This window comes from Trichinella spiralis (genome assembly GCF_000181795.1).
Source record: "Trichinella spiralis strain ISS 195 chromosome Unknown Scfld4, whole genome shotgun sequence".
NCBI lineage: Eukaryota > Metazoa > Nematoda > Enoplea > Trichinellida > Trichinellidae > Trichinella > Trichinella spiralis.
In genome coordinates, this window is record NW_003526943.1 from 728605 (window position 1) to 755531 (window position 26927).

At 30.0% G+C, this 26927-nt stretch overlaps 8 protein-coding genes across 8 annotated transcripts; 4 read left to right on the forward strand and 4 right to left on the reverse strand.

Annotated features, from left to right (window-relative positions):
- Nucleotides 1–462: 462 nt before the first annotated feature.
- Nucleotides 463–4318, reverse strand: Tsp_00190 (coiled-coil domain-containing protein 47). The gene is made up of 13 exons (XM_003375935.1): nt 4315–4318; nt 4035–4129; nt 2926–2977; nt 2538–2833; nt 2336–2464; nt 2060–2135; nt 1819–2003; nt 1362–1463; nt 1200–1307; nt 1058–1140; nt 939–997; nt 760–869; nt 463–702 (listed from the first exon to the last, which is right to left on the reverse strand). The coding sequence occupies exons 1-13, from the start codon at nt 4316–4318 to the stop codon at nt 463–465; spliced, it is 1539 nt and encodes a 512-aa protein (XP_003375983.1).
- Nucleotides 4319–4465: 147 nt separating this feature from the next.
- Tsp_00189 (mediator of RNA polymerase II transcription subunit 8) lies at nt 4466–5262 on the reverse strand. Its single transcript, XM_003375936.1, has 4 exons — nt 5167–5262; nt 4877–5105; nt 4699–4830; nt 4466–4536 (listed from the first exon to the last, which is right to left on the reverse strand). The coding sequence occupies exons 1-4, from the start codon at nt 5260–5262 to the stop codon at nt 4466–4468; spliced, it is 528 nt and encodes a 175-aa protein (XP_003375984.1).
- Nucleotides 5263–5266: 4 nt separating this feature from the next.
- On the reverse strand, nt 5267–6202 carry Tsp_00188 (secretin receptor). Its single transcript, XM_003375937.1, has 4 exons — nt 5846–6202; nt 5474–5486; nt 5354–5442; nt 5267–5311 (listed from the first exon to the last, which is right to left on the reverse strand). Exons 1-4 carry the CDS (start codon nt 6200–6202, stop codon nt 5267–5269), a joined length of 504 nt encoding a protein of 167 aa, XP_003375985.1.
- Nucleotides 6203–7242: 1040 nt separating this feature from the next.
- On the forward strand, nt 7243–9502 carry Tsp_00187 (CMP-sialic acid transporter). The gene is made up of 8 exons (XM_003375938.1): nt 7243–7325; nt 7353–7659; nt 8101–8200; nt 8332–8354; nt 8396–8654; nt 8805–8981; nt 9121–9312; nt 9492–9502. The coding sequence occupies exons 1-8, from the start codon at nt 7243–7245 to the stop codon at nt 9500–9502; spliced, it is 1152 nt and encodes a 383-aa protein (XP_003375986.1).
- A 286-nt stretch (nt 9503–9788) lies between these two features.
- Tsp_00186 (secretin receptor) lies at nt 9789–11643 on the forward strand. The gene is made up of 6 exons (XM_003375939.1): nt 9789–9805; nt 10409–10497; nt 10985–11046; nt 11094–11200; nt 11387–11531; nt 11563–11643. The coding sequence occupies exons 1-6, from the start codon at nt 9789–9791 to the stop codon at nt 11641–11643; spliced, it is 501 nt and encodes a 166-aa protein (XP_003375987.1).
- A 751-nt stretch (nt 11644–12394) lies between these two features.
- Tsp_00185 (secretin receptor) lies at nt 12395–13828 on the forward strand. Its single transcript, XM_003375940.1, is given in 5 exon segments — nt 12395–12415; nt 12533–12622; nt 12965–13024; nt 13044–13457; nt 13502–13828. The coding sequence occupies 5 exon segments, from the start codon at nt 12395–12397 to the stop codon at nt 13826–13828; spliced, it is 912 nt and encodes a 303-aa protein (XP_003375988.1).
- A 499-nt stretch (nt 13829–14327) lies between these two features.
- On the forward strand, nt 14328–17796 carry Tsp_00184 (putative transcriptional regulator). Its single transcript, XM_003375941.1, has 11 exons — nt 14328–14366; nt 14467–14543; nt 15327–15466; nt 15561–15663; nt 15742–15815; nt 15874–15963; nt 16441–16686; nt 16991–17266; nt 17347–17471; nt 17547–17662; nt 17727–17796. Exons 1-11 carry the CDS (start codon nt 14328–14330, stop codon nt 17794–17796), a joined length of 1356 nt encoding a protein of 451 aa, XP_003375989.1.
- A 436-nt stretch (nt 17797–18232) lies between these two features.
- Tsp_00183 (copper-transporting ATPase 2) lies at nt 18233–26914 on the reverse strand. The gene is given in 24 exon segments (XM_003375942.1): nt 18233–18609; nt 18770–18887; nt 18965–19084; nt 19288–19371; nt 19550–19692; nt 19751–19912; nt 19927–20194; nt 20272–20454; nt 20523–20774; nt 20830–20964; nt 21178–21302; nt 21365–21473; nt 21649–21789; nt 21892–22125; nt 22188–22359; nt 22749–22825; nt 22892–23053; nt 23120–23283; nt 23353–23646; nt 24824–25462; nt 25935–25950; nt 26175–26229; nt 26663–26770; nt 26790–26914. The coding sequence occupies 24 exon segments, from the start codon at nt 26912–26914 to the stop codon at nt 18233–18235; spliced, it is 4263 nt and encodes a 1420-aa protein (XP_003375990.1).
- Between the last annotated feature and the right edge of the window lie 13 nt (nt 26915–26927).

Below are 26927 nucleotides of genomic sequence, written 5' to 3' on the forward strand. Positions count from 1 at the left end.
GTGTATCATTTTTATGCCATATTTTTACAATTTTTATTTTCAATACCTATTATTTTCTCTTTCTGTATGCTCATTAGGAGAAAAAAGAACAGAAATTCATCTTATCCGATATAAAGGTGAAACAATTTTTTCTTCTCAGCAATAAATCTGTTTTGCCTTGATCAAAAATCGTAACCTAAAGTACATACATACTTCACTTATCAAAAAATAAAAAAAATTATTATATAATAAGAACAAGAAGAAGAAGACATTCAACAACAGTTGAGGTGATATGTCGAATGAACAATTTTTGAATTTCAATTGAAAGGAAAATTAATTTGCAAAAAAATAATAACGCAAACAATGTGATGCTTGCTATAAAGCAGGTAGGTAGGTTGATGAAAAATTGCAAGCAATCAATCAATTACAAAAATATTCTTCATTAACAACATCACTTATATATATATATCTATCCTACCTATCTCACATTGCTTTAATTTTGATTTGTTTCACACGCGGCTGTTTCTTCTTTAATTCTCTTTTCAATTCTTGCTTTTCCAATTTTCTCTGCCTCTCAGGATCTTCTTCTGCCATTAAACGTTCTTTACGTTCACGAGCACGTTCTTCTCGGCGTTGTTGTGCAGCTTCTTGTCGTTGAGCATGGGTAGTTTTCAAAAATGATTCTTCAACATATTGTCGATTTTTGTCCGCTTTTTGTTTACCCTTCAAATAATATTTAATAATTAATAAATGAACTCCAAACTAAATAATTTTACTCACTTCTCTAGTTAATCGAAATCGTCGAACCTTTTCCAAAACATGAAATATGAAAATCATCAAGGGTTGCAAAGAGGAAACATCTTCTTCTGTTGCCCTAAGTTGACCAGGTACTAAATATTCACATTTTGTCAAACAGTAATAACAACAACAAGTGCAAATATTAATGAAATATTTATTACTGTTCAAACATATCATAACTACTTTAGCAGTTTCTGGAGGTTTCGTCATATTTTCCATTCTAAAATAGAAAAAACGAAAGTTACACAAAACTTTTTACAAATTTTACCAATTCAATTACTCGATTGGTTTTATTCCAACAAATTGATCAGATATATGAATGTAATCAACAACGTCCTTGTACTTGCATAAAGCTGAAACTATCTAAAAAACATAATAAATAAATAGATATATTTTTTTAAAAAATAATAATAAATTCTTACCTTTGAATCGATTAGCCCAGTAGTGACTTCACCAATTTCTGAATGAAGAATATATGATGATGGCAGACCCAACTTTTCGACATTTTTCTTCTCACTGCAGTATAAATTCTGCAAAACAAATTCCAAATAAAAAAAATCTTTGTCGACATTTTTAAAATTTACCAAGTCCATAATTTCTTTGGAATTTTTTATTGCAGATCGTTTTGTGCCCAATGCGAAAACAAATGGATCCATTTCTTCTGGATTCAATATTATTTTTATTTCCTAAAAAATTGAAATAACAACATTTCAGTACAGTTCTTGGGTGTTTCATGTATGCTTATCAGAACATAGCATATTATTCCAACCATTTCTCTTTCCACAATTTAAGACAATTCAATATAAATAAATATATAAATATAAATAAATATGAATGGAAAAAATATTTCATTTCACTTTTTACATAACTGTGTTTTTTAATAAATTTCAAAAAATCCCATTTCATACAAACAAACTGAAACAACAAAAGCACAAAAGTGCCGTCATTAAAGAATAATAATTTTGAATTGTGATTTATAAAACTTTCATTGATGAAATTTTGAAAATAATAAGTAAAAGTAAAAAAACAAATAAAACTTACTATAACATCAAATTTTGGTCTAATAATGTAAAAAATAAGTGAAAGCAAATCTTGTCGCTTGATCAATTTCAGATGAATTTCCATTCCAATACAGCCTTGTCGACCACTACACCACACAATGTAATGGTTGTCCGATTCTTTTATTAGAACATTTTTTGTCACTTCAGGGCTTATTCCATCATCACCTATAATAGACAACATTAAAATAATTTCAAACATCTTTCTGATAATAAACACATACCAACAATCGAAAAATTTTCTTCAAGAAATGGACGGTTCGAATCAAACCAAGCAACCGCAAGAGAGTGATTTTTTGTCTTACCATATATATAATTAATTACATAAACAATCAGTCCAAATATTAGAAACAATTCAACTACAAAATTATTCCAATTGTTCCTCAAGTGACCAGGAACCTGTTAAAGATAGAAAAGAAGCAATTGATTGATTAGCAAAAATATTTCCAAATTAATTTGAAATAAATGAGGTAAAAACACATAAATAAAAAATTACTCACGTCTGTTATCTTCAACTGAGTTACAGTCTTACTAGGACCTGCATTTTGTTTACCTGGTCTTCTTTCATCGGGAAAATTTTCAAATTCATTTTCATCCAGAAGGTGTGAAAAATCGTCAACAGACTCGTCCTGAAAAGTAATACAATTATTACAAAACAAAGGCATAAATAATAATTGTACATAAAAACAAAAAATGTCCTACCTCCACAATACCGTAATCGTCATCGTTGAAATTATTATTCGGAGCATCGTTACGCTTTTGTTCTGCGTTGGCTGGAGACCTCTTCGCGCCTATTGATGCCGTATCTACCGGAGGAGTTTCCCTTTCATTTACATTATTTGCCGTAAAATCTGCATCCACCGAAGCATCCAGTTCAACATCAAATTCTTCAAATTCAGCAAATTCATTGTCATCAATCTGTGACACCTGCTTAACGGATAATTCGACAAGTTCGAACAAGCAGCTAAGAAAGAACATCCATATGCATGTTTTTCTCCCTGTAATTCAAAATTCATCACAAACATTATAATTTCACTTCGATGCTTATTTCATTATGATTAAACTAAATGTTAAATAAAATGCCAGTAACTGACTTTTTCTTCACGTTCTATTGTAAATTGATTTATGTCGATACTACATTTCTAAAGATGCAAAAAATCAACTTCATTCGCTTAAAAATTGAAATTTATATTGATATTTAAATTAAATTTTATTTAAATAATTCAAAAACATCAAACATAATATTTTCAAATGTAAACGTCCTTTTTCAAATTATTAGCTGAACGCATACCGTTACTAAATGAATTTAAGAAAATGCGTTTCCTACATGAAAATAAACTACCACGACTTAAGAAAAAACATTCCTACATTATAAATTAAAATATGCTCTACCATAACAATGTAACTATTTGGATAAAGTAAATAAATTTAATAAATGACAAATATAAAAATTATTTTAAAAATAAGCACGACAGAAAATCTTAATGTCAAGAACTACCTATGAAAAAAGCTATGTGGTAAGAAAACACTTATTTACAAAAAAAATGCACATAAAAAGGTGAAATACGATACATTTATGGTATTTCATTTTTCTGATAAAGCATAACTTAACTGATTCTCTTTTTTATAATAAATGATATACTCACAAAGAGAAAAATATGCATTTCGTGTTAGCAGTGGAATCGCCACCATCATTAAAATTTTTTCTTTACAACATTACACATTCAATATAAGGCTCTGCATTTTAAAATGCCAAATCTTACAAACAATGCATTATGTTGCAAATTTGTATTTCTTAGCATTACAGTAATGTAAACAACAATCATGTTTGATTATTCTGTTTAAAAATGATGCTTTATTGTTAACGGTGAAATTTTCTATAAAATAAATTTAACTGTTAAATTTCATAATATACATTAAAATTTATAATTTATTTTTACAAAATTATATAAACTCTTTCGAATTCTTTACTCTTTGCATAGTTCATTTAAATCAATAAATTTTAAAGTGAAAATGCCATATTTAATGTTGAATTTTAATTAATTTATATTATATAAATTTGAAATAGCAAAATTAGTTTCACATAAAATACATTTAAATGTAAATCTGCCAAAAAACAATTCACACTGGATTCTGCCTATCTGGATCACCAAATTGTTTTCTTATGAACAATTTTTAAAAATTGATTTTGAAATTTACAGTATAACAACCACCTGTTTTCTTCTTCCTTATTTTAGCCATCAAACATTCTTTGCCATGCACTGCTTTTTCAATATGAAACAGCACTGCACTTGCTAAAATCAAAAGCAATTATTTTAATAATAATGTTTCATTTACTGATAACAGAAAATGCATCGGAAATTGATTTAAGGCATCCTAATTAAATATAGCACATCTAAATAGTAGAATTTCACTCATTCAGGTAAACATTTATTTGTAAATATACATATATACAATACAAGAAAAATAAACAAAATACTCATAGAAACTATCAAAATCAGAAATCATTAGAATCAGAAGGAAATACGATATGTTTTACATACATTATGTTAATATTATTAGTTATGATAATACGTTCATCAACAATTCTCAATGAATTACACAAGCATTTATTTTTCGTTTTTTAAAATTCATCTATTATATGGCACGGGATGGTGGGTAGTTGCGATCCTCACTTGAGCTTTGCTTGCCTTTGAATGCCCTGAAAATATCAAATGTATTAAAAAGCTATACATCAATCATATTAAAATAAGTTTTCTAGAAAAATTATATACGATATTACCGTAAAATAAATAAAAATAAATTTCAAATAATAATGAATACTAATAGTAAAGATAATAACAGCATGTAAGTTAAAAATTACCTGAATCACCACTACTTCCGCGTGAGGAAGCAGGCGTAGCTGAATAAGCAGGTTTTACATTCTGACCTTTCAATATAGCAGCCACCAGCAGAGCAGTATCTTCACCATCAGATGTTTTGCTCGTTTTGCTACCTACATAAAGCATATAAATAAATGCAAAATAATGTTCATTTCATACCATCCATTTCTGAATCTCTAATGCTGGCATTCAAAGAATCTAATATGCAATTTAAACAACGGTTGAAAGCAGTGATCTGCTTTTGAAGACTCTCTGGATTGCATATCCGTTGTTGTACTTGATTGCTGATCTGCTGATCTTTCTGTTCAACCTGAGGATCAGGCTTTGTTCGCAAATAATCAGGAACGACAGCGTGTGTCCATGCATGCAATCGATTTTCAGTTGCTGCCTAAAATAAATTTATGAAACAACTAATAACAGTAGAAAAATTAAACAAACAAAATACTAACTTCAAGATCTGCATCCACTTCCACTGATAACCTTATTGGAAGAAATACGTAATTTTTGAAATGCGATGCTCGATCACTTCGTAAAAGTTGAAGCATTGAATTAAACTGACTTGATATCACTCTGAAACTGTTTAATAATGAAGGCCTAAAATAAAATTGTCAAAACAAATCAACGAACTGAATTAACTTTATACCAATCCAACTGATCTACCATTTGCAGCTTTGCCAGCACTTCAGAAATCGAACTTTGAATGCTTTTGATATTTTGGACAATGCCTCCAACAGAATTAATAAAATTTTTATCTACTTCTTGCATTCTCCTGAAAAAATCTAAATAAAAAAACAGAAAATAAGGCAGCATGATAAAAAGAATGAATGAATGTATCATGTATGAAACAAGTCACAGTTCACCAAGTTAAAAATGATCATATTTATGGAATGAAAACTTTATCCAAATATAAAAAAAAAGTAAAATCTTAAATCATTTGTTAAAGTTCAAAGTTTTATGTCTCAAAAATTTGCTCGTAGATTTTGCAATGCAAATGTCATTCGAATCGTCAATACGTGGAAGATCATTATAAATAGGGTCTTTCACGTTTAAACATTTCTTTCCCGCCTAAATCAAACAGCAGTCTCATAAGCATCAATTTACTATTAAATAAAAGTTACAAATAATTACTTTTTTCATTGCAATTTTTTGATAATAATGTTCATTTCGACGAATTTGTTCTTTAGCTAAGGTGGATGGGTCAATTTTCTTAACTCGTTTAATCTTTTCAATAATTGCCTCGCATGTATTCAAAAAAGGTCTATTCAGTTGCTTTCCATGATAACAACTATTTAGTGATGAATCAGCGATTTCATGTTTCAACGTTTTATCAGAACTTTTTTCTGATGTACCACTGTTACAATCATCATCTTCACTACATTCAGGCGTTATGTTCAAAAGGGGCGTTGGCTTAATACTTTCAAAAACATGTGCAGCGGATGATTTAGGCCGATATGGAGTTGCATAAAGCACATCACGCGACTCCATCATTCACCCATTTAAGTATTAATGCATTAAACAAAATGAAAGGAATCCAGCCTAAAGTTTAAACCATCTATGAAGTTTAAACTATTAAGTGCCTCAGCATACTTTTATTTTAAGCTGTCATGTTAATAGAAAAAAAGATACATCTTGAAAATTATACTGAAATTTTCATTTGAAGCCTCAAGATAGTTTAAAAACAAAAAGTTCAAAATGCCTGCAATATAACGTGTACTTTAATCCAATTCACATTTTGCATTATCTTCAATTTTACATACTGTAAAGATATACATTATTACACGCTTTAAATAAAATTAGAAACTGAAATTATAGAAAATCAAATATTCAAAATCACTTTAAACTTACTTGCAATCTTTTATTTTGGATTCAGCTGTATCGCTTTGGCAATGATACTTATTACAATTATACAGTAATTTTAGAATAAAGTTCAAATACTTTATTAGATAAAAATTTTTTCTGCTAGAACACCTAAACAGTGAAGTTAAGTTTTACTAAACTTTGAATTATTAAGGTTTAAATATTAAAACATTTTTAAAATGATATATTGAGAGAGACACTGATTAGACCACTAAAATTTACGAAAACTGCGCCTACTACAGTAACAAATGAATTTACTTTTTTATGGAAAAATTAAATTAAGTTAAATTATGATTTAACTGAACTAATTATTTTTATTTGATTATTTAATTAACATTTTAAGAAAAATAATTCAATTTTTTAAGAAAATATGTTAGAAAACTTCGAAACATGAAAGCGCACATTTAATCTTTTTATCTGTAAAATTTTAGCTTATTTTTTTTGTACTGTAACACATTTAAATAATGTATATTTTATTTATGATTTCTGCCTAAAGTGTTATAGGCAAGTTATGTATTTTCTACTGTGGCATACTGTCAAGTATAAATTTGAAACATTTTTATGTTTGATGTTGTTTTTTGTTGAAATTGTTTCCATGTATTTTTTAAATTATGATAAATTAATCCAATTGTTATTATCGGAACTCTAATATAATTAAAGATAAACAAATGAAAGCGGTTGTCATTCATAATTGCTTGAATGATGTTGTGAAGAAAGATGGAATGCATGGTAAACTGAGATTTAGAAAAAAGTTATTTCATTTTTATCTTATTGGCAGTATGACTACTATATGGTCTGCGCATTCACTGCTTTTACGACACACTCAAATGAAATCCACAGTTTCGAATCATTATCTGACTTCAACCGTTGTTCTAATCGCGGAGCTTGTAAAACTTGTAACTGCTGTGATTTTACTTTTACATGAAACAAAATATCACATTTCTTCATGGATTTTATCTGTTCGAAAAGACTTTTTTTGCGCTCCATATGAAATGCTGAAGATGTCAATACCTTCAATATGTTATGCAGTTCAAAATAATTTGGAATTTTACGGCTTAGCAAATATGAATGCTGCTACTTATGTGGTAAGTTTTTATTCATTTATGTAGAATGATGTTATGTTATTTTGTTTTACTTTGCTTATTTAAATGCAGTAACTGGACATTTCATCGATGTTGAATGTCTTTGAGTATTAAATTGATGTCTTGTATTAAATTACGAATGCAATTATTTATAACTTTATCTGTTTGCTCTAATTTAATTTCAGAGTATACATAATATATTTTTCTAAGAAAACATTTTATTTAGCATTCATTCATGTATACATGTATCAAAAAAGAAAAAAATGTCTGTGATAATTTTGATTAAGACTATGAAATTCGTTTCCGAAATAGTGATAAAAGTATTAATTTAATTTTTAAAATCATCTGCGATGCTATTCTTAAATTTTAAATTTATTTTCGAAAGCAAAAAAATGCAGCTTGCAGTAATTAAGTTTGTATTTTGCTTAATAATTTATGACTTAGAAATGCATGAAGTATGTTGATTTTAGCTGTATTAATGAAGGCCCATATCGATTGATGTCGAATAACAAGTACAAAATGTCAAGGTTAAAGAAGTTTTCTGGTAAAACTTCAGTATTTTTAAATAATATTCAAATCAATAATAATAAAAGCCGACTGCTATTTGGCATCTTAAATTAATTTTTTAAAATTGATAATCACAATTAAAAATTAAATGAGTATTAAAAATGTCAGAATGGCATTGTGTTGGACGGATGGTTTTGATGATACAATTGAAAAATTTTTTGTTTTTTTTCAGGTGATGACACAGTTTAAAGTTGTAACAACAGCAATTTTTATGGTCTTGCTTTTGGGTCGGTCTTTTTCCTGCAGACGTTGGATTGCCATTTGCTTAGTATCAGTAGGCGTGTCAATGGCTTATTTGGGTACTGTTAATGGAAAAGTGGAAGATTATAACCAAGCAATTCCAATAGTGGTTGAGAAAAATGCTCCTAACCAGAGTTTGCTCATTGGTCTTTCTGTAGTGACGATTAATTGTTTTCTTGCTGGTTTTGCTGGTAATCCTTTCCTTTTTATGTTCAATCTTATTTTAATTTTTTTATAAAATTATAATTATCCATAGAGTATTTAGAGATTCTTATGTGTTGATATATATATTCAACAGTAACTCTTGTTATTCAATAAATGTTCAAAAATTTATAATTTAGGTGTTTATTGTGAGGTTATGCTCAAAAATAGCAGTGTCTCGCTTTGGATTCGAAATATGCAGCTGTATACATGTGGGCTGATTAGCGCTGCTATTGCATGCTGGCTTACTCAAAGCAATGAAATCAAAACTTTTGGCTTTTTTCACGGATATAACGCGTTGATTTTTTTAATCGCAGGTATTCACTGACATTGACAATTAACATGTAATCGAAAGTTTGATTATATCCGTGTTTTAATATAAAATTCTTTATTTTAAATATAGAACTGTTTTAATCATATTGTAATTTTAAAATTGTAAGGTGAAGTTTGTTTTAGGTCTTCAAAGTGCTGGTGGCTTGTATGTATCGATGGTAATGAAATATCTGGACAATCTAATGAAAAGTTTTGCTGCCGCCTTTTCAATTATTATTGTTTCAATCTTTTCTGTATTATTTCTTGAAGGCTCTGTTAGTCAGCTTTTTTGTCTTGGCGCATTTGTCGTATGTGCGGCAATTGTTCTGTACAACAGTGTTTCTGAATGAATCGTAGAATTTTATCGAATTCTTTTAAGTCATTAATTTATTTTTTGAATTTTTTAAAGAAAATTTTGTTTTGCTGATAAAGCGCTTTTCAACTGGTGCATTAAATTAGCTACTTACATTTTTTGGAAATTATTTAAGATTTATCTGAAATCTTACTTTTTTCAGATCTTGAATAAAGCAATTATATTGTAACGAGTGGCTTCTCTGTTCAAGATTTTTGTATCTTCACGTTCTGTATTATCCAGTTTTATTCTATTAATTATTATTGTTATTTAGTATTCAAAAAGAACTAATGTACGTTTCCTGTTAGAAATATACTTTATAAACGATAGATATTTAAATAAAATTTAACAATGCGAATAAATTCAAAATTTATGCAAAAGTATGCAAACGTTTTGAATGTATAAAAAGTGAATTCTTAGTAATATTTGTGTTGTATCATTCAAAATCTATAAAATTCAAATGCATTCATTGCAAAAGTAAATCCACACTCTTTCTTCTCTCTGATTCTGTATTGATATTTCTGTTATATATTTTTCTTCAGCATTTCGTTATTAATATTATTCTTTAAGTAATCAAATCGGCTTTGTTCTAATCGAATAACACTGCTGCTAGAATCGACATGATTAAAATACTATAAAATAAGGCGTGATTAATGTGATGCGTTAAATATACTTGAAAATCTTTAACTTACCATAACAGTGTGAACTGTTTATCAATTTAGTAAATTTTATTCGACGGATTAAATTGTATGTTTGCAGTAGTTGTATTTTTATGTTAGTATTTATGTGTGGCATAATGTATTGGGCGATGATATTTTTGTTTATAATTTGGTCATCCGATTTGACAATTTCAATATCTGAATTTTTTTCCATCTTTTAAAATAGCAGTCAATTTTTCTGTATTTTTAAAGGAATGTAAATTTTGCAATTTTTTAATGTAAATTCATGTGAATTTCATTATAAAATATGCTAATAGCTGTTACTGGGATTTACATTATTTCTAATTTTAATGCATTTACAGCTCTTACAATATCAAAATTGAACATTACTCAAAACTGAATTGTATACTTCTTATTTTAGAAAATTTGTAATCACAATGACCGTATTGTCAAAAATAGTCGCGTTGAATAAGCTGGCCTGCTTGTCTTCTTTGAAGCTTACATTTTATGGTATTTTTCCTTTATTAGCGCAGTGTTCCTGTTAGCAGTTTGTGTTAATGAATTCACTATTAAATTCCAGTAAAATGTGTTTTTATTTTTCTAATATTTATTGATTGAGGGTTTTCATAAAGGTTTGACTGATTTTTTTGATTGATTATGCAAAAGTTCACTTTTCGGTTTTAGATAATAAACGAAACAGTCATGAGAGAGTGTTTATGCTTCGTCCTGGTAAATTGAGATGGTATCGGTTTAAGGATATAGTGGTAGGTGTTTCTTATAATTTTATTTCGTGCCATGGTACTATTTATGCCATTTTAGCATTTCTATTTTTTCATTGGTAGTGTGTTTTTTCTTGGTATTGCAACTTATGTGAATTTAATGTACGGTAAGTTGATTTTGGTATTTTTGGTTTCTCCAAAATCATTCATGTCTGGGTGATTAATTTAATTTTTACATTTGTAATTCTCTAACTTTATCAACTGATTTGTTGTTTCAGGTTCTTGTGAATTTCGTGACATCCCTGAGGGTTACGAGCCACATTTTTGGGAATATGAAAAGGTATTGGTTGTAATGTCTGTTTTAGTTTATTCACTTAAACAATTTAGCATCCGATTTCTCAGTTTTTCATGAGATATTTTACGGTGAATCCACAGAAAATGTATGAAAAACGACTGGCTAAAATCAGTATAGAGATGCAAAAACGACGTTGGATGTATGAAAAATATATATCTTGTTAAAATATTGAATATTATTTGTTAGATTTACCTGTTATTTTAACCTGTTAATTATAATTTTAATTCTGAAGCTATGTATCTTTTATTTTTAATGTAGCCTTTTAATATATAAGTAAAATAGCCGTTTTTATAACTTTAAACTAACTGGATTTTTATAAATTTAGCCTAGAAGAGAAACGCGTGAAACATTTGATGTTTGAACGAGCTGATTACAAAGCCTGGTATTATATACCAATGAAAGCCAAGTGGACAGAACGAAATCGATGGCATTTTGATCGATATAGAGATAACATAGAATATTTTCAACATGTTATTTGAAATACAAAATTTTCATGTTTAGCTTTATTACGAAAAAGCTGTCGTGTCTTATAGTTTTTACACAGCATGTAAAAGTATAATATATGTTCTGTGCAAGCAGTAAATTTCCGAAATGAAATTAGCATTGTGACAGAAACAAATCATACAAATAATGAAGTAAATAATGAGAAATGAAAAGAGAATTAATGAATCTTAAAAAATTATTAGAACATAATCAAATAACAGTTAATATGGAATATAAATTGTTGACATCAAACATCATGTGGCGGCAGATAGATGGCAACTGAGAAAATGTGAAAGTTGAAATTAACATTTTACTGCAGAAAAAAATGAATTACAAATAACAGATAAATGAAAAATAGAAACGTGAAAGCAATTCAATAATAAAACAGTTAATCAATGCTAGAATTTTTACAATATAAATGTTTGCGGTGAGTAAAGCTAAAAAACGAACGTCTTGCTTAGAATTTGAATATGCAGTTGTCGTATACATCTGATATACAGAATATACATGTCAGCTTGGACTGATTGGCACTGTTAACGGATGTTGACTTATATAAAGCAATAAAATCAAAATTTCCTTTTTTTCATGAATAGAACGCACTGATTTTTTCAACTGCATATATTTACTGTCACTTTTGACAACTTTGTAATTTAGTTGCCATCTGCATTATTCTCATAATCAGCGTTTTCTGCTCAGCCAATAAGGTTTGGATGAAGTGAGAGTAATGTAGCCATAAAATTGAAGCTAACTGTAAAATTTCATTTTATTGTTTGTTTTGTTAGCTCCTCATTTATTAAGATGATTACCTGCCATAAAATGTTTATTTAGCAAAATTTTACAAGAAACAAAAATGGGGCACAGATTAATAAAAGTCATTTACCCAACACAACCACTAAGCCTATTATTAACATTTATTTCCAAAAAATTAGCAAACAAAACTACACATAATTCCAGTTTGACAGCAAAATTACTGAATGATTCATTTTAGCAGTACAACTTTGCGTGTGGAAAAAGTGGTCAAGATTCGACACTGGGGGGATTTCATGTTAAGTTAACCAGTGCCATCGGACCACCGATTGTATGTTTTTCAAAAGTACTATTAAAAGAGTCTTTGATAAATACGAATGTTCAATTGGGTTTAAAAGAAATGAATTTATAAAATATAATTGCATAATTAATATTATTTAAAAATATTCAACATAATAAAATTGAAAAATGAATATTTTTAAATATAATATTCATTATTTTTATTATAAACTTCTCACAAACAAGATAAAAATTTTCACTAAATCACTGCAACAATGAAATAAATTGTCGTGGATTATAACGATCAGCCAGAAAAAAGAGAGAAAGAGAGTCGGTGCGCATCATAGGAAAATAGACAACAATAATATTATTAGTTAAAATAAGGATAATGTAGGTGAGGGCACTCAGGTACATTGCGTACTATTGTCCCTATACACTCCCACTCAAAAATCAGGTAATTTTTGAAACGGTAGGTGGAAAATGACACGCTTTCGTTCTGGGCGGCCGGTGTTGGGTTGACGTGGTTGGATATGATGAACGTCAGCTTCGTTCTGCTGATGGCGACCTGGGAGATGACTCCTTCGTTGTCGATGGTGATCACCTTGTCAGACCTGTCAAGCACTCTGTACGGACCAGAGTGGAATGGCGCCAAGCTGTTTGTCCTGTTGGTCTCTTGCACAGAAACATGGCTGTACAAATGGGTTCTAGACGCCATGCCTTTGCCTCGTTGGCCGGAAATGGCGCATCGCCGTTCTGAGTGCCTCTGCGAACGCCGACGGGTCGCTGCAAGAGGTGGTGCGTCGCCCACGAAGAAATCGGCGGGTAAGCGCAAGACCGAGCCGTACAACACTTCCGTTGTCAAGCAGTTGATGTCTTCTTTTAACGCCGTTCCCAACAATTATCCCCATATTTCCAACAATACCAGCGGTAGTATCGTCGTCCACTTGACCCCGGCGCTGTGCATGTCAGCAATCAGGGATGCCTTGGGGTGGCGGTGGAACCGCTCTATGATGCCATTGGCTTGCGGGTGATAGGAGGAGGCCGAGATGTGTTGGCAGCTCAGCATTTTGCTGAGTGGGGACCATGTATGCGAGCAGAACTGCCGATCTCTGTATGGAATGTTGAACAGCTTTATCAATCACTACTATTTCTTGTTGATAACTATTATCCATTTCTTGCACCGCCGCATACAGCGCCTTTGATCGCATGTCTTCTGCCATCTGCGACAAATATCCTCTCATGTCAGAACCTAACGTGATCGGACCATATAAACTATCCAGGCCTACACCACGTGGATGACCAACTTCGAGCTGGTGGCATCTTAAATTAATTTTTTAAATTTGATAATCACAATTAAAAATTAAATGAGTATTAAAATGAGAGGCTGGCATTATGTTGGACGGATGGCACCACACTTAACACGTTGGCCGTCGCTGGTCTTGGGTGGGCCGTTGGGGATAAGAAGCGGCGTCGGTGGTCAGCTGCCGGCTGGTCGTGGCATTGTATGAACTCATCGTCGATTCGGCATCACGATCTCCAATTCACATATGGCCAACACGTGTTCCCAGTCAACTGTCAGGTTTTGATGAATAGAAATGAAGCAACTGTAGCGCTCATTGCTTTATCTTCTGTCTCACGCCCACGAATAAAATGATGCAATCGTAACGCCTTTTGCAACATCTAATTCGCTGAACGCATGGTGGAGCTCTGGCAAGGTAACTGATTTGGATGATTAGTTGCGCGAGTTTTGAAATGAGATGACAGCTTATGCCTATGCTATTCCGACACACCCAGGAGTCTAAGAATAGGATGGAATTTCAAAGAAAATTTTGCTGTAATTTTTATAATTATTACTGTTTCAGTTTTTTTCGTATTATTTTTTAATAACTCTGCTAGTCTGCTTTCTTGGTTGTGGTGTTCTTGTTTCTTGGTTGTCTCTTTGGTTGTGGGTGTGACAATTCTATTATACAACAGTATTTTTAAAACTTTTAATTGTTATATGAATTAATTTTATAGAATTCGTTAAATTCAATGTTTTGTAATATTTCGAATTTCTTTCAAAAATATTTGGAAGTTAATAAAGCACTTTTTACTTTGTGCATTAAATTCACTACTTTGATTTCTTAGTTAAATCATTTACGATTTATCTGCCATTTTTCTAAAGATATTGAATAAAGCAATATTATTGCAACGAATGACTTTCTGCTTCTATTATTTTCGTCATTTTTCTTTCTTCTTCCTTGACATTCACTACCTAACTTTACTTTTCTACGGTAGTTATTTATTTTCTTCATCATGTTACTTTTTTAATTATTGCTATAATTCATTTATTTTAAAGCAACCATATGTTTTATATTAAACCTTTCCTTTTTAAGCAAAAGTTTTTTTAATTAAGCAAGCAAATAATGCAAAACGTATTCAAAAATATTGCAAATTCTATGTGCACAAACAATAATTTTAAATAATATTTTAAAATAAATTTATTAAAATATCATTTTATTTTATTTTATTTTATTTTATTAATAACTATATAATGTTTTAAATTATTTTAAAACTGACTTTTCAATACCCCAAATTAAAACCTGTGCAACATTTAAAATGCTTGAAAATCTTTAATTGGAGTATACAGTATGGCATCTTTCTGTCAATTTGTCAATATCAGTCAATTTTGGTCATCTTACCATTTTTTTTGTTTTCTTTGCTTTTTCCTATAGCGAATTATTTATAATTTTAAATTATTTTTCTGCATATTACAGTTTTTGGCATATTATTATTATCATCCCGATGAACTCCAGAATGCTGCCGGATTTGGCGTCGTCAAGTAATGATATACTTGACTTGGAAAAGCTGGACTCTGACGGCGATGCATCCATCTGGTATTCAGTCTTTAGAGATAGTCTGTTATGATTTATTTCACTAAATAATATTTTATATATTTAATTTGCTTTTTTCTTTATGAATCAGCTGATGTTTTTATTACTTCCATTAAGACCCTTTGCGTTATTATAGGTTGACATCAAACGGTGTTGATTTGAAAAACACTGAAGACGCCATATGGCGCTCGAAGGAGAACGAAGCGTATGCTAATTCTAAGTTAATGCTGTCAAAGAGAATTGATTCATATCTGAAAAGTAATTTTAATCAAATTTATTTGAATTCTGTTCTATGAAGTTGCAATAATGTAGACAAAGCTCATTTTCCTAAAACTCCTACGTCTAAAAATGGTGTTTTGCACTCTACATCGGGTATTTTTGTTTTATACCGAGTTGCCATCTTGAAAGTGAAATTATTTTTAATTTACAGATGATTTGAATATTTTTAACCCGGTGGGTACCGAGGCAGATGGTTTGTCAATGGAGAACGGATTTAAAATGTTTGCCAAATGTAGAAGAAGTAAGACATTTAAAAAACTCTTTTTGTGATTTGTTTTTAACTTTTTGATATTTCATTATCTTTTTTAGATTTTGATTAAACATAGTCTAAAATTATTTTTTAATTAGAGTTTAATGATTTCATTAAAATAGTATTGCTCTCATAAAAATGTAATTTTTGCACTTCAGTAATATAGTGGTTTTGCTTAATATTCTGTAGGAGGTAGTTGCAGGCTTCATTTTATCGGTGAATGAAATTACATTTTCAGTTTATTTATTTATTTATAATATTTTTAATCCAATCATTTATTTATTTTTACGTTTCTTTTACATTTAATAAGTTAATATATCTAATTAATGGTAATGGATTTTCTATTCTTATTTACTGGATAATATTTATCTTTATATAAAACGTTTGAAATAGATTACATAATGCTTGTTTTTCTTAGAGAAAACAGACATTTAAAAAATATTGTAATGCTTTAAAATTTTTATTTAGCTGATGTAGCGTCAGATGGGAAGACCAAAGCAGTTTGCAATGACAGTGCAAGTGTTGATTTGAACAAACAGGATTCGAATTTTCCCATTCAGCAGAACTGTGATTCTGGCTTAGGATTAGGATCACCACATGAAGATAATGATTCGCAATTACCGAGTCCATCATCTGATAGTTCTTTCAGTGGCAAGATTGGGATATCGACTAATTTAAAAGATGTTCAATTATTGGCAAGCATGCAAGAAGACGGTATTGTATAATACTTGCATATAGCAATTATTTGCATTTTTTCTAATTAATTTTTAAACATTAAAATTACAGATCCTATTATGCATAATTGTAATGTCTTGTACTTTTTTTCAATTTTTTCTCAACGATTGAGTTACTTCGTATGCATGTATAACATTTTTGTGATTTTCCAACTCCATTATTTATCGATATTGTTATTTTAAATGTTATTTCTATACTTGTATAATTGTATCATTTAAAATTAATCCGTAAAAATGATTCTCATGAAGCTATATATTTTATACAATTTAAACTTTTATTTTAGACTTGCGACAATGCTTTGAAAATTTGAAACTTCCACATCATCGTAACGTCTTGACAGATCAGCCGCGTGCTCCGGCTGCTTCGGTTGGCCGATATCAACAAGCGAAAGATAGAAAAGGTTATGCTTGTCCAAAATATAGTACTCTTGGTTTTGAACGAAGACTGCCAGCTTTGCCCCGTGATATACCTTCAAAGATGACATCCGGTAAAGTTGCCCGTGGTATTTCTACTACTTCCCGAGCAGTGCCGTTGAAATGTACTAATAGGATGCGTTCAAGTCCGAAATGTAACTAGCATCAAACTACATGTGCTGCTCTTTTTTTTCATGTTTATGCAAATTATTTTTATTTTATATAGTTACGGGATTGCAGAAGAGCATGCCTGACTTGAGCGCTGGCTGCTCTGAACAAATGATCAATCCGTCTGTTCCAGAACTCGCAATTTCGGTGAAGGATGTTGGAATTCCAAAACTTTGCTTGCCAGTAAGTGCAGAAAAATTTTTTTAATAAACGGCATTTTACTTTTCGACAGATAATATTTTGTATTTAATCAATTAGCAACGAGCTGCCAGCACTCCGCTTTCCAAACTACCTCGGTTACACCGTACACCGGTGCGTACCGGTGCTATTCCTGTATTGCAGCTTCAACCGTCTCCATTATTGATTAATAAAAAGTTCAATTTTATGCTTATTATTTTATCATTGAATTTTATTTATTTAGTTAGTTGTTTATTTTAGGAAAATGTCTGCAGAATCTAGTAATGAACGGCCTGACTGCAAAAGCAGCTGGAAAGATGGTTGCTTTTGAAGAAGTTGCTTTCTTTTTTTCATGCATTATCATTATTATTACTTAATTAGGCTTTGGAATCTCAAAACTGATCTGCTTTTACGTTCATAAAGTATTGTCTAATTTGCTTTTTGTTCTGGCTCAAGGCTTTATTTATTTTCCGAGTTTTGCTTATTTATTATTATTCGTCTTCCATTAATATATATTAATATTATCCAACTGCAGAATCAATCATCCGGTTTTATATATCATTCGTATATATATATAATAGATGAATGTTTCTAAGTTTTTCTTGCACAAACTTTCATTAACTTAGGACTGACGCTCAAAAATCACTTTGTTGTTGCTGTTGTTGTTGTTACTTGAATTCATTTAATGAACTAAGCATTATTATTAATAACGAACGTTTGAGATTTATTTGAAAAAAATTAATAAAATATAAATAACAAAAAATAACTTAAATTTGCATGTCATCATCCATAGAATCAGAAGAAAGCAAGCCTTGCTGCAGTGTTGGTTCGCAAGTGTGGCTGGTATTGTTTTGATCAACGCTTCGAATTAATGACAAAATTTTCGACTGAATACTTGCACTTGGTGATCGTTTTTTCCTCGGCTTAAATTCTTCCAATCCTCGATGCACCTCAATTGAACCGTAATGGGCAGAACGTAGTCGACCGATGTGATTAGCAAAATCTGCCGTTGTTAAACTTTCCACAGTCGGCTTGTTGTAAAGCTTCAACATCAACGATGAAGTAACGACACTAACTGAAGACAACGCCATCGCCGCTGCTGCCATCCAAGGTTGCAAACCAAATCCAATTGTACGAAATGCGCCTTCAAATTCAAATACAAATTCATACATACATACATTCTTACACGAACATACATACAGAAATGTAAAGTTTATTATTAAACTAAAAAAATTACTTATATTAATCATATTTTACAGTTTCTCCAATAAAAACTAATCCAAGAAGAACAATTAATTAATTACCAGCAGCAACAGGAATACTCAACAAATTGTAGATAGATGCAAATAAAAAATTGATCCATATTCGTCGGGTAGTTTTCTGTGATAAATCAATTGCTGCAACTACATCTAACAGATTGTTCTTAAAATAAATTTTTTTTTCATTTTATTATTATTCAACTTTGGCACATCAGTAAAAAAGTAATAAAATGAAAATACCTTAATTAAAACAATGCTCGCAGATTCTATAGCAACATCCGCACCGGCAGCTATTGCAATGCCAACATCTGCTGCAGCCAGTGCTGGACTATCATTGATTCCATCACCAACCATGGCCACCTGATAAATGTAAAATTAGAAAAAAAGTAATAACCTCAAGATTCAAAAAAATCTACCTATTAAAAAACATTCCAAATAAGTGCAAACAAATTTACCGAGCTGAATTCTACTTATTAATTTAACAATAGCAAAATTATTTTATTTTATTCAAAATAGCTACAATTCAACTAGGTGTAAAATATTATATACAAATAGAAACTTACCACTTCATTGCGCCTTTGCAACTGCTCTACTTTAATTTTCTTGTGATTTGGAAGAACCTCTGCAAAAACCACTGATATCCCTATCTAAATGAACCATAATGAATCTCACACTGATTCTTCAATTTAACAATACTGTTTTAATAGGGAACATGTCTAAATACTTCATCACACATAAAACACAAATTACCAACTGCTTCAAAGCATTTCATTTCAAATTATCACAGAACATTTTTTAAAAAAATATTAAAATTGCATGAAATACCTGCTTTGCCGTTGCAGCGGCTGTTCTACAGTTGTCACCAGTTAACAAAATAGTTTTCAATCCCATCTTCTGTAAACTGTAAACCGCTAAAGCGGATTCCGCTTTAACGCAATCGGCAACGGAGAATACACTGACAACTTTTCCTAGAAATACATACATATATAACATATTACATTGCATCGAATAAAAGATTTGACAAACCGTTTATTGCTACCAAGACAGCTATTCGACCCATTTGTTCCTCTGAAGACATCACCCCGTCTACTTCATTTGTAATCTGTATACCGTGTTTGTCAAGCCATTTTCGATTACCAATTAAAACTTCCCATTCTCGATTTGAACCCTCCTCCTTTGAGTGATCATCTGAATTCGCAAACGTATTTTCATAATTTCGTAATAATCGTTTAAAAATATTATCATATTATTGCCTGTGTTTACAAGAATTTGTTCATTATAGGAAGATGGTGGCAAGCCAAAATTGTAATTCACAACTTCAACGTCATTTAAAAATGATACGTTGCCTTTTTCTGCTAACTTTTCGCTTTTTTGCATCATCATTTCCACATCCGATACTATACAACGAACACCGTGACCTGGTGATGTTTGAAACAGTTTGCATACACCAAATCGTTCAGTTTTCAAAAACTATGTTTAAACAATAATTTAAACATTAAAATAGATAATAATAATAATAATAACACAACAACAGTGATAATTCTTACTTGTTTCACATGAGCAGTAATTGCTTCAGCTATTGGATGCTCAGAATTCGATTCAGCTGTACCAATGATGGCGAGCAAATAGTGCAGAGAAATATCTATTTCATTTACAAATAAACAAATTTTTGTCAATTTTGGCTTTCCTTGAGTGACCGTTCCTGTTTTATCAAAAATAATGGTCGTAATCTGAAAATTAAAAAAAATAAACTAAAATGCTAAGAACTATTTATTTTAATTAAAAAAAATGTTCTTACTTTGTGCGCAAGTTCCAGTGGTTCACCTCCTTTGATCAATATACCATTCTTCGCTCCAACTCCAGTGCCAACCATGACGGCTGTTGGAGTAGCTAAACCCAATGAACACGGGCACGCAATCGCCAATACCGTAATAGCACAGTCAAATGCAAATTTGAATATCAATTCTAAATTCTGAATGTGATCCGCATGCGCATTACTCGAATGTACGGAATGATTTTGATGTACAGGTTCCAAAAACATACAATGTCCCTAAATGAAACAAATAATCAGATCAATGTCTTTTTTTCCAATTTGTGAATCTTACTCCAAATGAATTGCGAATAATATCAACATCAATAAAACCAATAATTAACCATATGATCCAAGTTAATGAAGCAATCAAAATTACACCAGGAACAAAATAGCTAGCAATTTTGTCAGCCAAATGTTGAATAGGTGCCTGAAATACAAAATACATAAAAATAAGCCATTCATGAAAATTAACATTTCTATCGTATTGATGTGATGTATTTATAAATGGAATGAATATACATTATAAATGTATTTTCAACATCAACTGTTGTATCAAAGACAAAAATGTTAAAATAATCATCTGTATGAAAAATTTCAACGCATAAAATGATCGATCATAAACATCCATTTATAAATATACTTTTGAAGTTTGCGCTTCTTCGACAAGTTTAACAATTTGAGCAAGAGTCGAATCTTGAATAGCATGAGTAGCTTCTATGATGAGATTGCCGTTCAAATTAACAGAACCACCAATTACTGTCGATCCTAAAACATAATATTAAAATAATAAACAAACAAACAAACAAACAAGTGAAGTTCTTTAGAACCTGGTGCTTTTGTGACCGGTAACGGCTCTCCGGTGATGTAACTTTCGTCAGCAGATGAACTTCCAAAAATCACTTTTCCATCTACTGGAATTTTTGCCCCAGGAACAACCTAAACATAAATTTGCCAATAAATTTTCAAATATTTTAATTTTTGAAACAAAAAATGCTTTTTTGTCAATTTCAGCAAAATTTTGAAATAATATTTGCATGTTGCAAGGAAGCAAATAAATGTTTATTAAATTTGTTTCTAAGCAAAATACAAAGGAAGAGAAGAAAATACCCACTTTTAAATAGTCACCAATTTGCACCAGTTCTAAATCAATGCTTGCTTCAGACAATATTTCATTGTTGTTACCAAGTTGAACGATGGTTGCATCTTTTGCTTGTAATGTCATCAACTTACTAAGTACTTCAGAAGTTTTTGCCTAAATTTTATTTATTATTTTTAAAAAAATCAATAAAATTTGCTTGAATTTTTAATAATTTTCATCAGCTAACAAACAACAACAACAGACAAGAACTGTTACCTTGGCAATACTTTCAAGCCATCTTCCAAGAGATATGAACATCAACAACATTGGTGGAACGTCGAAAAATGTCATAGGGCTGATCGACCATTTCGATAAAACTGCAGCAATTAAAACAATCACCGAATATATATACGAAATAGTTGTCGCCAAAACAATCAGCACATCCATATTAGCGGTACAATGCTTGAACGCTTTGTACGATTTCACATAAAAATATCGACCACCAAGGAACTGAAAAACCAAAGAATTAAAATTCAAACAAGAAAATTAATAAATAAATGCAAATCACAAACCTGAATTGGGGTGCACAGCAAAAATAATAAAAGATTATCAAAAGACAGACCGGGAATCACATGCCACTGATTTTCAGGTTTGTCCATTGTATGTAGAATCCAATGATAATAAACCATCACACCCATCACTGGCAACCCAAATAAAAGAGAGATGAGGAATGATTTTTTCCATCTAAAAAACCAATAATTAAATTATTAACAACTTTATTTTGTTACAAAAAAATATCATCATTTTTTATTCTTATTGTCTTATTCTTATATACATATACAACGTATAGGTGTATTGAAATAAAAATTTACTGGTGCAATTTTATCATATTAAATGTTACATTTCTAAAATTGAATAAATGAAGATCATTCACTATATCCCTTTAAATACTTATGTTTAAAAAGGCGGAAAAAATAAATCTATTATAAAATCAATTGATTAACTTTACAACTGATAAACCAAATATCAATAATAATATCATCTAATAATAATAATAATAATATGATAAACAAAGCAGTGTAAGCAAAGATGAACCTGTTGAATTTAAATTAATGAAATCAACGATAATTTACCTGCTAATATCATGATTATGACTCAATGCAGCCGATCGATTCTCTTTGCTCAAAAGTGAACATGAATAACCGAGATCCTAATAATTTGAATAAATAATTACACTTGATTATAAAATGAAATAATAATATAAAAATAAAACAACCTCAATACATTTCATAATAGATCTAGGAGTACATTGATTTGGTTCATAAATAAAAACACCACTTGAATTTGTCAAAGTAACTTCAGCATCGACAACTCCACGCAAATTCTTCACATTCCTTTCAATTCGGTGTACGCAAGATGTACAAGTCATGCCGACAATCTGTTTCAAACATAAATTATAATATTCAAATTTATCAATTCTATTGAGATAATAAACAAATTCTACCATTAACTCGAGTTTCCTTTTAGTAGCTGTGCTCTGTTCCATCAATTTGCAAGCAAATCCCATGTCTTCGACAAAATTAACAATTTGACTAGGCAATATCACGGTCGCATCGTATGTCACATCAGCTTTGCCGGCAATCAACGAAACCAACACTTTATTGATACCTGGTGAATGAAAAAAATAAACAAGCAAGTAAACAAATAAATAAATAAATAAATAATGTACAAACTCACCATCAACGTTCATCAAATTACGCTCAATGTTAGCTACACAAGATGCGCATGTCATTCCTTCTATTGCCAGCGTACATCGTTCGAATTCGTGTTGTTGTCCGTCGCCGACAAACATCCGTGCTTGCAATTTCTGCATATCAATATGCACTGCAGTTGATGATGATAATTTTCTTTTAGAAATTATATTATTTTCAAATTTATTTTTTCTAACGTTTAAACTTTTCCAACTTGAACCAACTCCAAGATAGTCAACTTCAAATGAATCTTCCTCCTTTGCTTTTCTTGTTGATGATTCTAAATAAATTAATTAATTAATCAATTAAACAACTACAGATTGCTGAGCACTGTAATGAAAATTTTCCTTCAACTTCTGCATAAGTAAAAAGAGCAATTCTTGTATGCCAAGTCAATGAGCAAATATTGCAAAAGGCAAACAAAAACTAGTCAACTTAACAACTGCTTTAAGATAAAAATGTCCAACATGTTTATCATCTACAAATGTTGCTGTCAATATATTGTTTACTACATTTCACCATGTAATCTTTCATGTGCTACATTTCTGTAAATTTTGCTTCTTGAATTTGAAATGAACAAAATGTGTTTGATGTGAATAAAACAATCAGTTGTCTATGGGTGAACTTCAGTGTAATTTTCTATAACTTATAGCACATGTTAAATTACTGTGCAACATATACTAATAAAATAATCATTCTTATGTACTGTAGAACAAATACATCAACAAAATTCAACCTTTACACAGAGACAAATAAACACATACACACATATATGTATACAATTGTAATTTGTTCACGCTAATAATTTGATGATAGCTCATAAAATTTATATTTTATTTCAATGAATATAATATATATACATCTGTGCAAGAATTCAGTCATTAAATAATTCATTATTTAATAAAAATTCATTAATGAGAACTTTTCAACAATTAACCAATACAACTAACTGCACAAATTCTACTGCAAATCGAATTATCAAATATTCAAGCACTTTATTTTACGAGCCTTATTAATTTACACTAAATAAGAAAAGTTCAACCTTACTGAAATATCATAAAATCGTGCTATTTTCTTAACCTATCCAAAACTTAAGCTTCAAATCAAACATTACTGAATAAAGTATGAATATTTTTCTCTACTTAAAATTATGCAATTACTGGAAATATTAATTTATTTTAAGTTTCAAAAATTATATTAATGAATCAACTCATAATAAGCATCTCTTTCCATTTGTCCGCGTTATCGTTTGTTATTAAAAATTTAATTTTAAAAAAACTTCCTTAAATTAAATCAAAATTTCAATTTCCATTTTTGATACTGAAAAACATTACTTTTAAACTGCCAAAGACATATAATCATAGCCTGTGACTAGATTCCATCAATTTGTACTATTTTCACATATTCAATATTGACCATTGTTACATGTTCACTAGATAAAAAAAAGAATTGCATACCTTCAGTAGAAATGCTAGCTTCATATCCCATATCATTAATGGCATCGATGATTTGGCGAGCAGTACAACGTTGAGCATCGTAAAGGACAATCCCTGAATTGGTAACTGCGTTAAAAGTTGCTTTCAGAAGCGGCAGTCGAGATAAAAGTGCCTTTGAAAGATTCATTTCACAAGATTTACAAGTCATTCCAACAACGTTAAGATTGCATTCTTTTACTGATGGAGATAAATGTTCTAAATTTGAAATATTCGTTTTCACAATCGAAAAGCCGGCTTCTTCTATTGATTGAACCATCTGCAACACGTCGATATGGTTAATATTGTATGCAACGTAAGCACATTTCTCTTCGACAACAACTTTCACTTTATAAACGCCTTGCAATGCTAAAAGAGTTCTTTGCACAGACGATGCACAAGATTGACAAGTCATTCCAGAAATTACTAATTTAACCGCTAAATAAGAATCTTCCAAAACAACACTGCTACAAAATTTAGTTAATATTGACATCAGATCTTTCACACACAATGTATCCGACAAATGAAGCACTTCACAAACACGATCAGACGTCCATTCAACAAAAACAATTCCCTCAGTAGACATTAATATATTGTTTAAACTGCTCGAAGAAGACAACTCAACTAATTCATCAAAACAAAAAATTGATAACAATAAACAGTGTTTCTTCACATTCGACATTATGACGTTGTATTTCATCTGAATACCAAGCAGAAGTTAATGCAAAAGTTGTTGCTTTAACAGTTCAACAAAGATTCCAAGATTAAAAACTGACGTTTTCGCAATGCCTAAAATTACAGCTTGTAAAAACGCAGAAATTGTCCAATACACGCACAAACAACTGCAGATCTACTAAATACAAACTCTTCACCTGTATATTACATCTTCATAAATTAACACAAAAATTAAACAAAACAATATATCTCTAAGAAATGAGTATGATAAGAAAAAAAATAACTAATATATATATATATATATATATATATATATATATATATATATATATATACATCAACGATAATTTTATAATACAAAAATCTATCAAGCAAATATTCATAGACATGCACAGAAAGTTTAAGAAAACAATTTAAAAACTTGCAAAGCAACATATCTAAATTTAATTTAAAATAACAATAATGAAACGTGAAAAATATTCAACAAAATTTTTCATAAAAAAGACGTGTATATACATATGGAAATTTTACTTAAAAATGAACTGATACCATTTTCAATAATGAAACATTAAACATTTAGAGGTGGCTATTAATTGATCTGATAAAAAAACAATATCAAAAATATAATTTCAAACATAAAATTTAAAAAAACAAAAATTACCGTACGAATTAAACTTGAGTGTAAATTTTGTACAAAAATTTTTTTTGATATAATTCTTAAATAAATAATTTTATATTAAAAATAATTTGCATTATGAATAAATACTGAATTTTAATATTCTTTAAGTGAGACTATGTTAAGAATCATCCTTTAAGTGTAATTTTCTAATTAATAATAAAATGATCGATTATTTGTCCAAGTCGGTATTTATTCTTACTTTAACTTTTAAAAGCTTCATAATTATTAAATTGAAGATATTATCTACGCATCAATTATGCCAAATGTTGATAATTAAATGGCTTGTTCAACGTAAAAAGTGATTTTAAGTTGCACTTTCATTATCAGGGACATTATTTTAAAGTTAAAATTATTTTGACTATTAAAAAAATGTTTTAAATGACAGATCATAATAAATTCCAAAAATAAAGAAAGTGAATTGATTATCAATGTACAGTATGGTATAAAATAAACTTACTTGCGTCTCTTACTGTAAAACAAGGAAATTGGGCAGTTCAGAGGCCGAGTGGAAGCTTAGTGCCAGTTCACTTGTCTTTGTTCTGTTCATGATGAGGAGGTTGTGAGCAATACGCATGCTACTGTAATCACAAAAATTACTGCCATTTGCCTGCCTGAATCCAATCTCTGTGTAGAGTTCTTGGGAAGAAGACGATGAATGCTACTTGGCAACAGTTGGAAATTTCTCTCGAGCGACCGCAAATTGATGAAGCAGTGAACTGCATTTTCCACACGTTG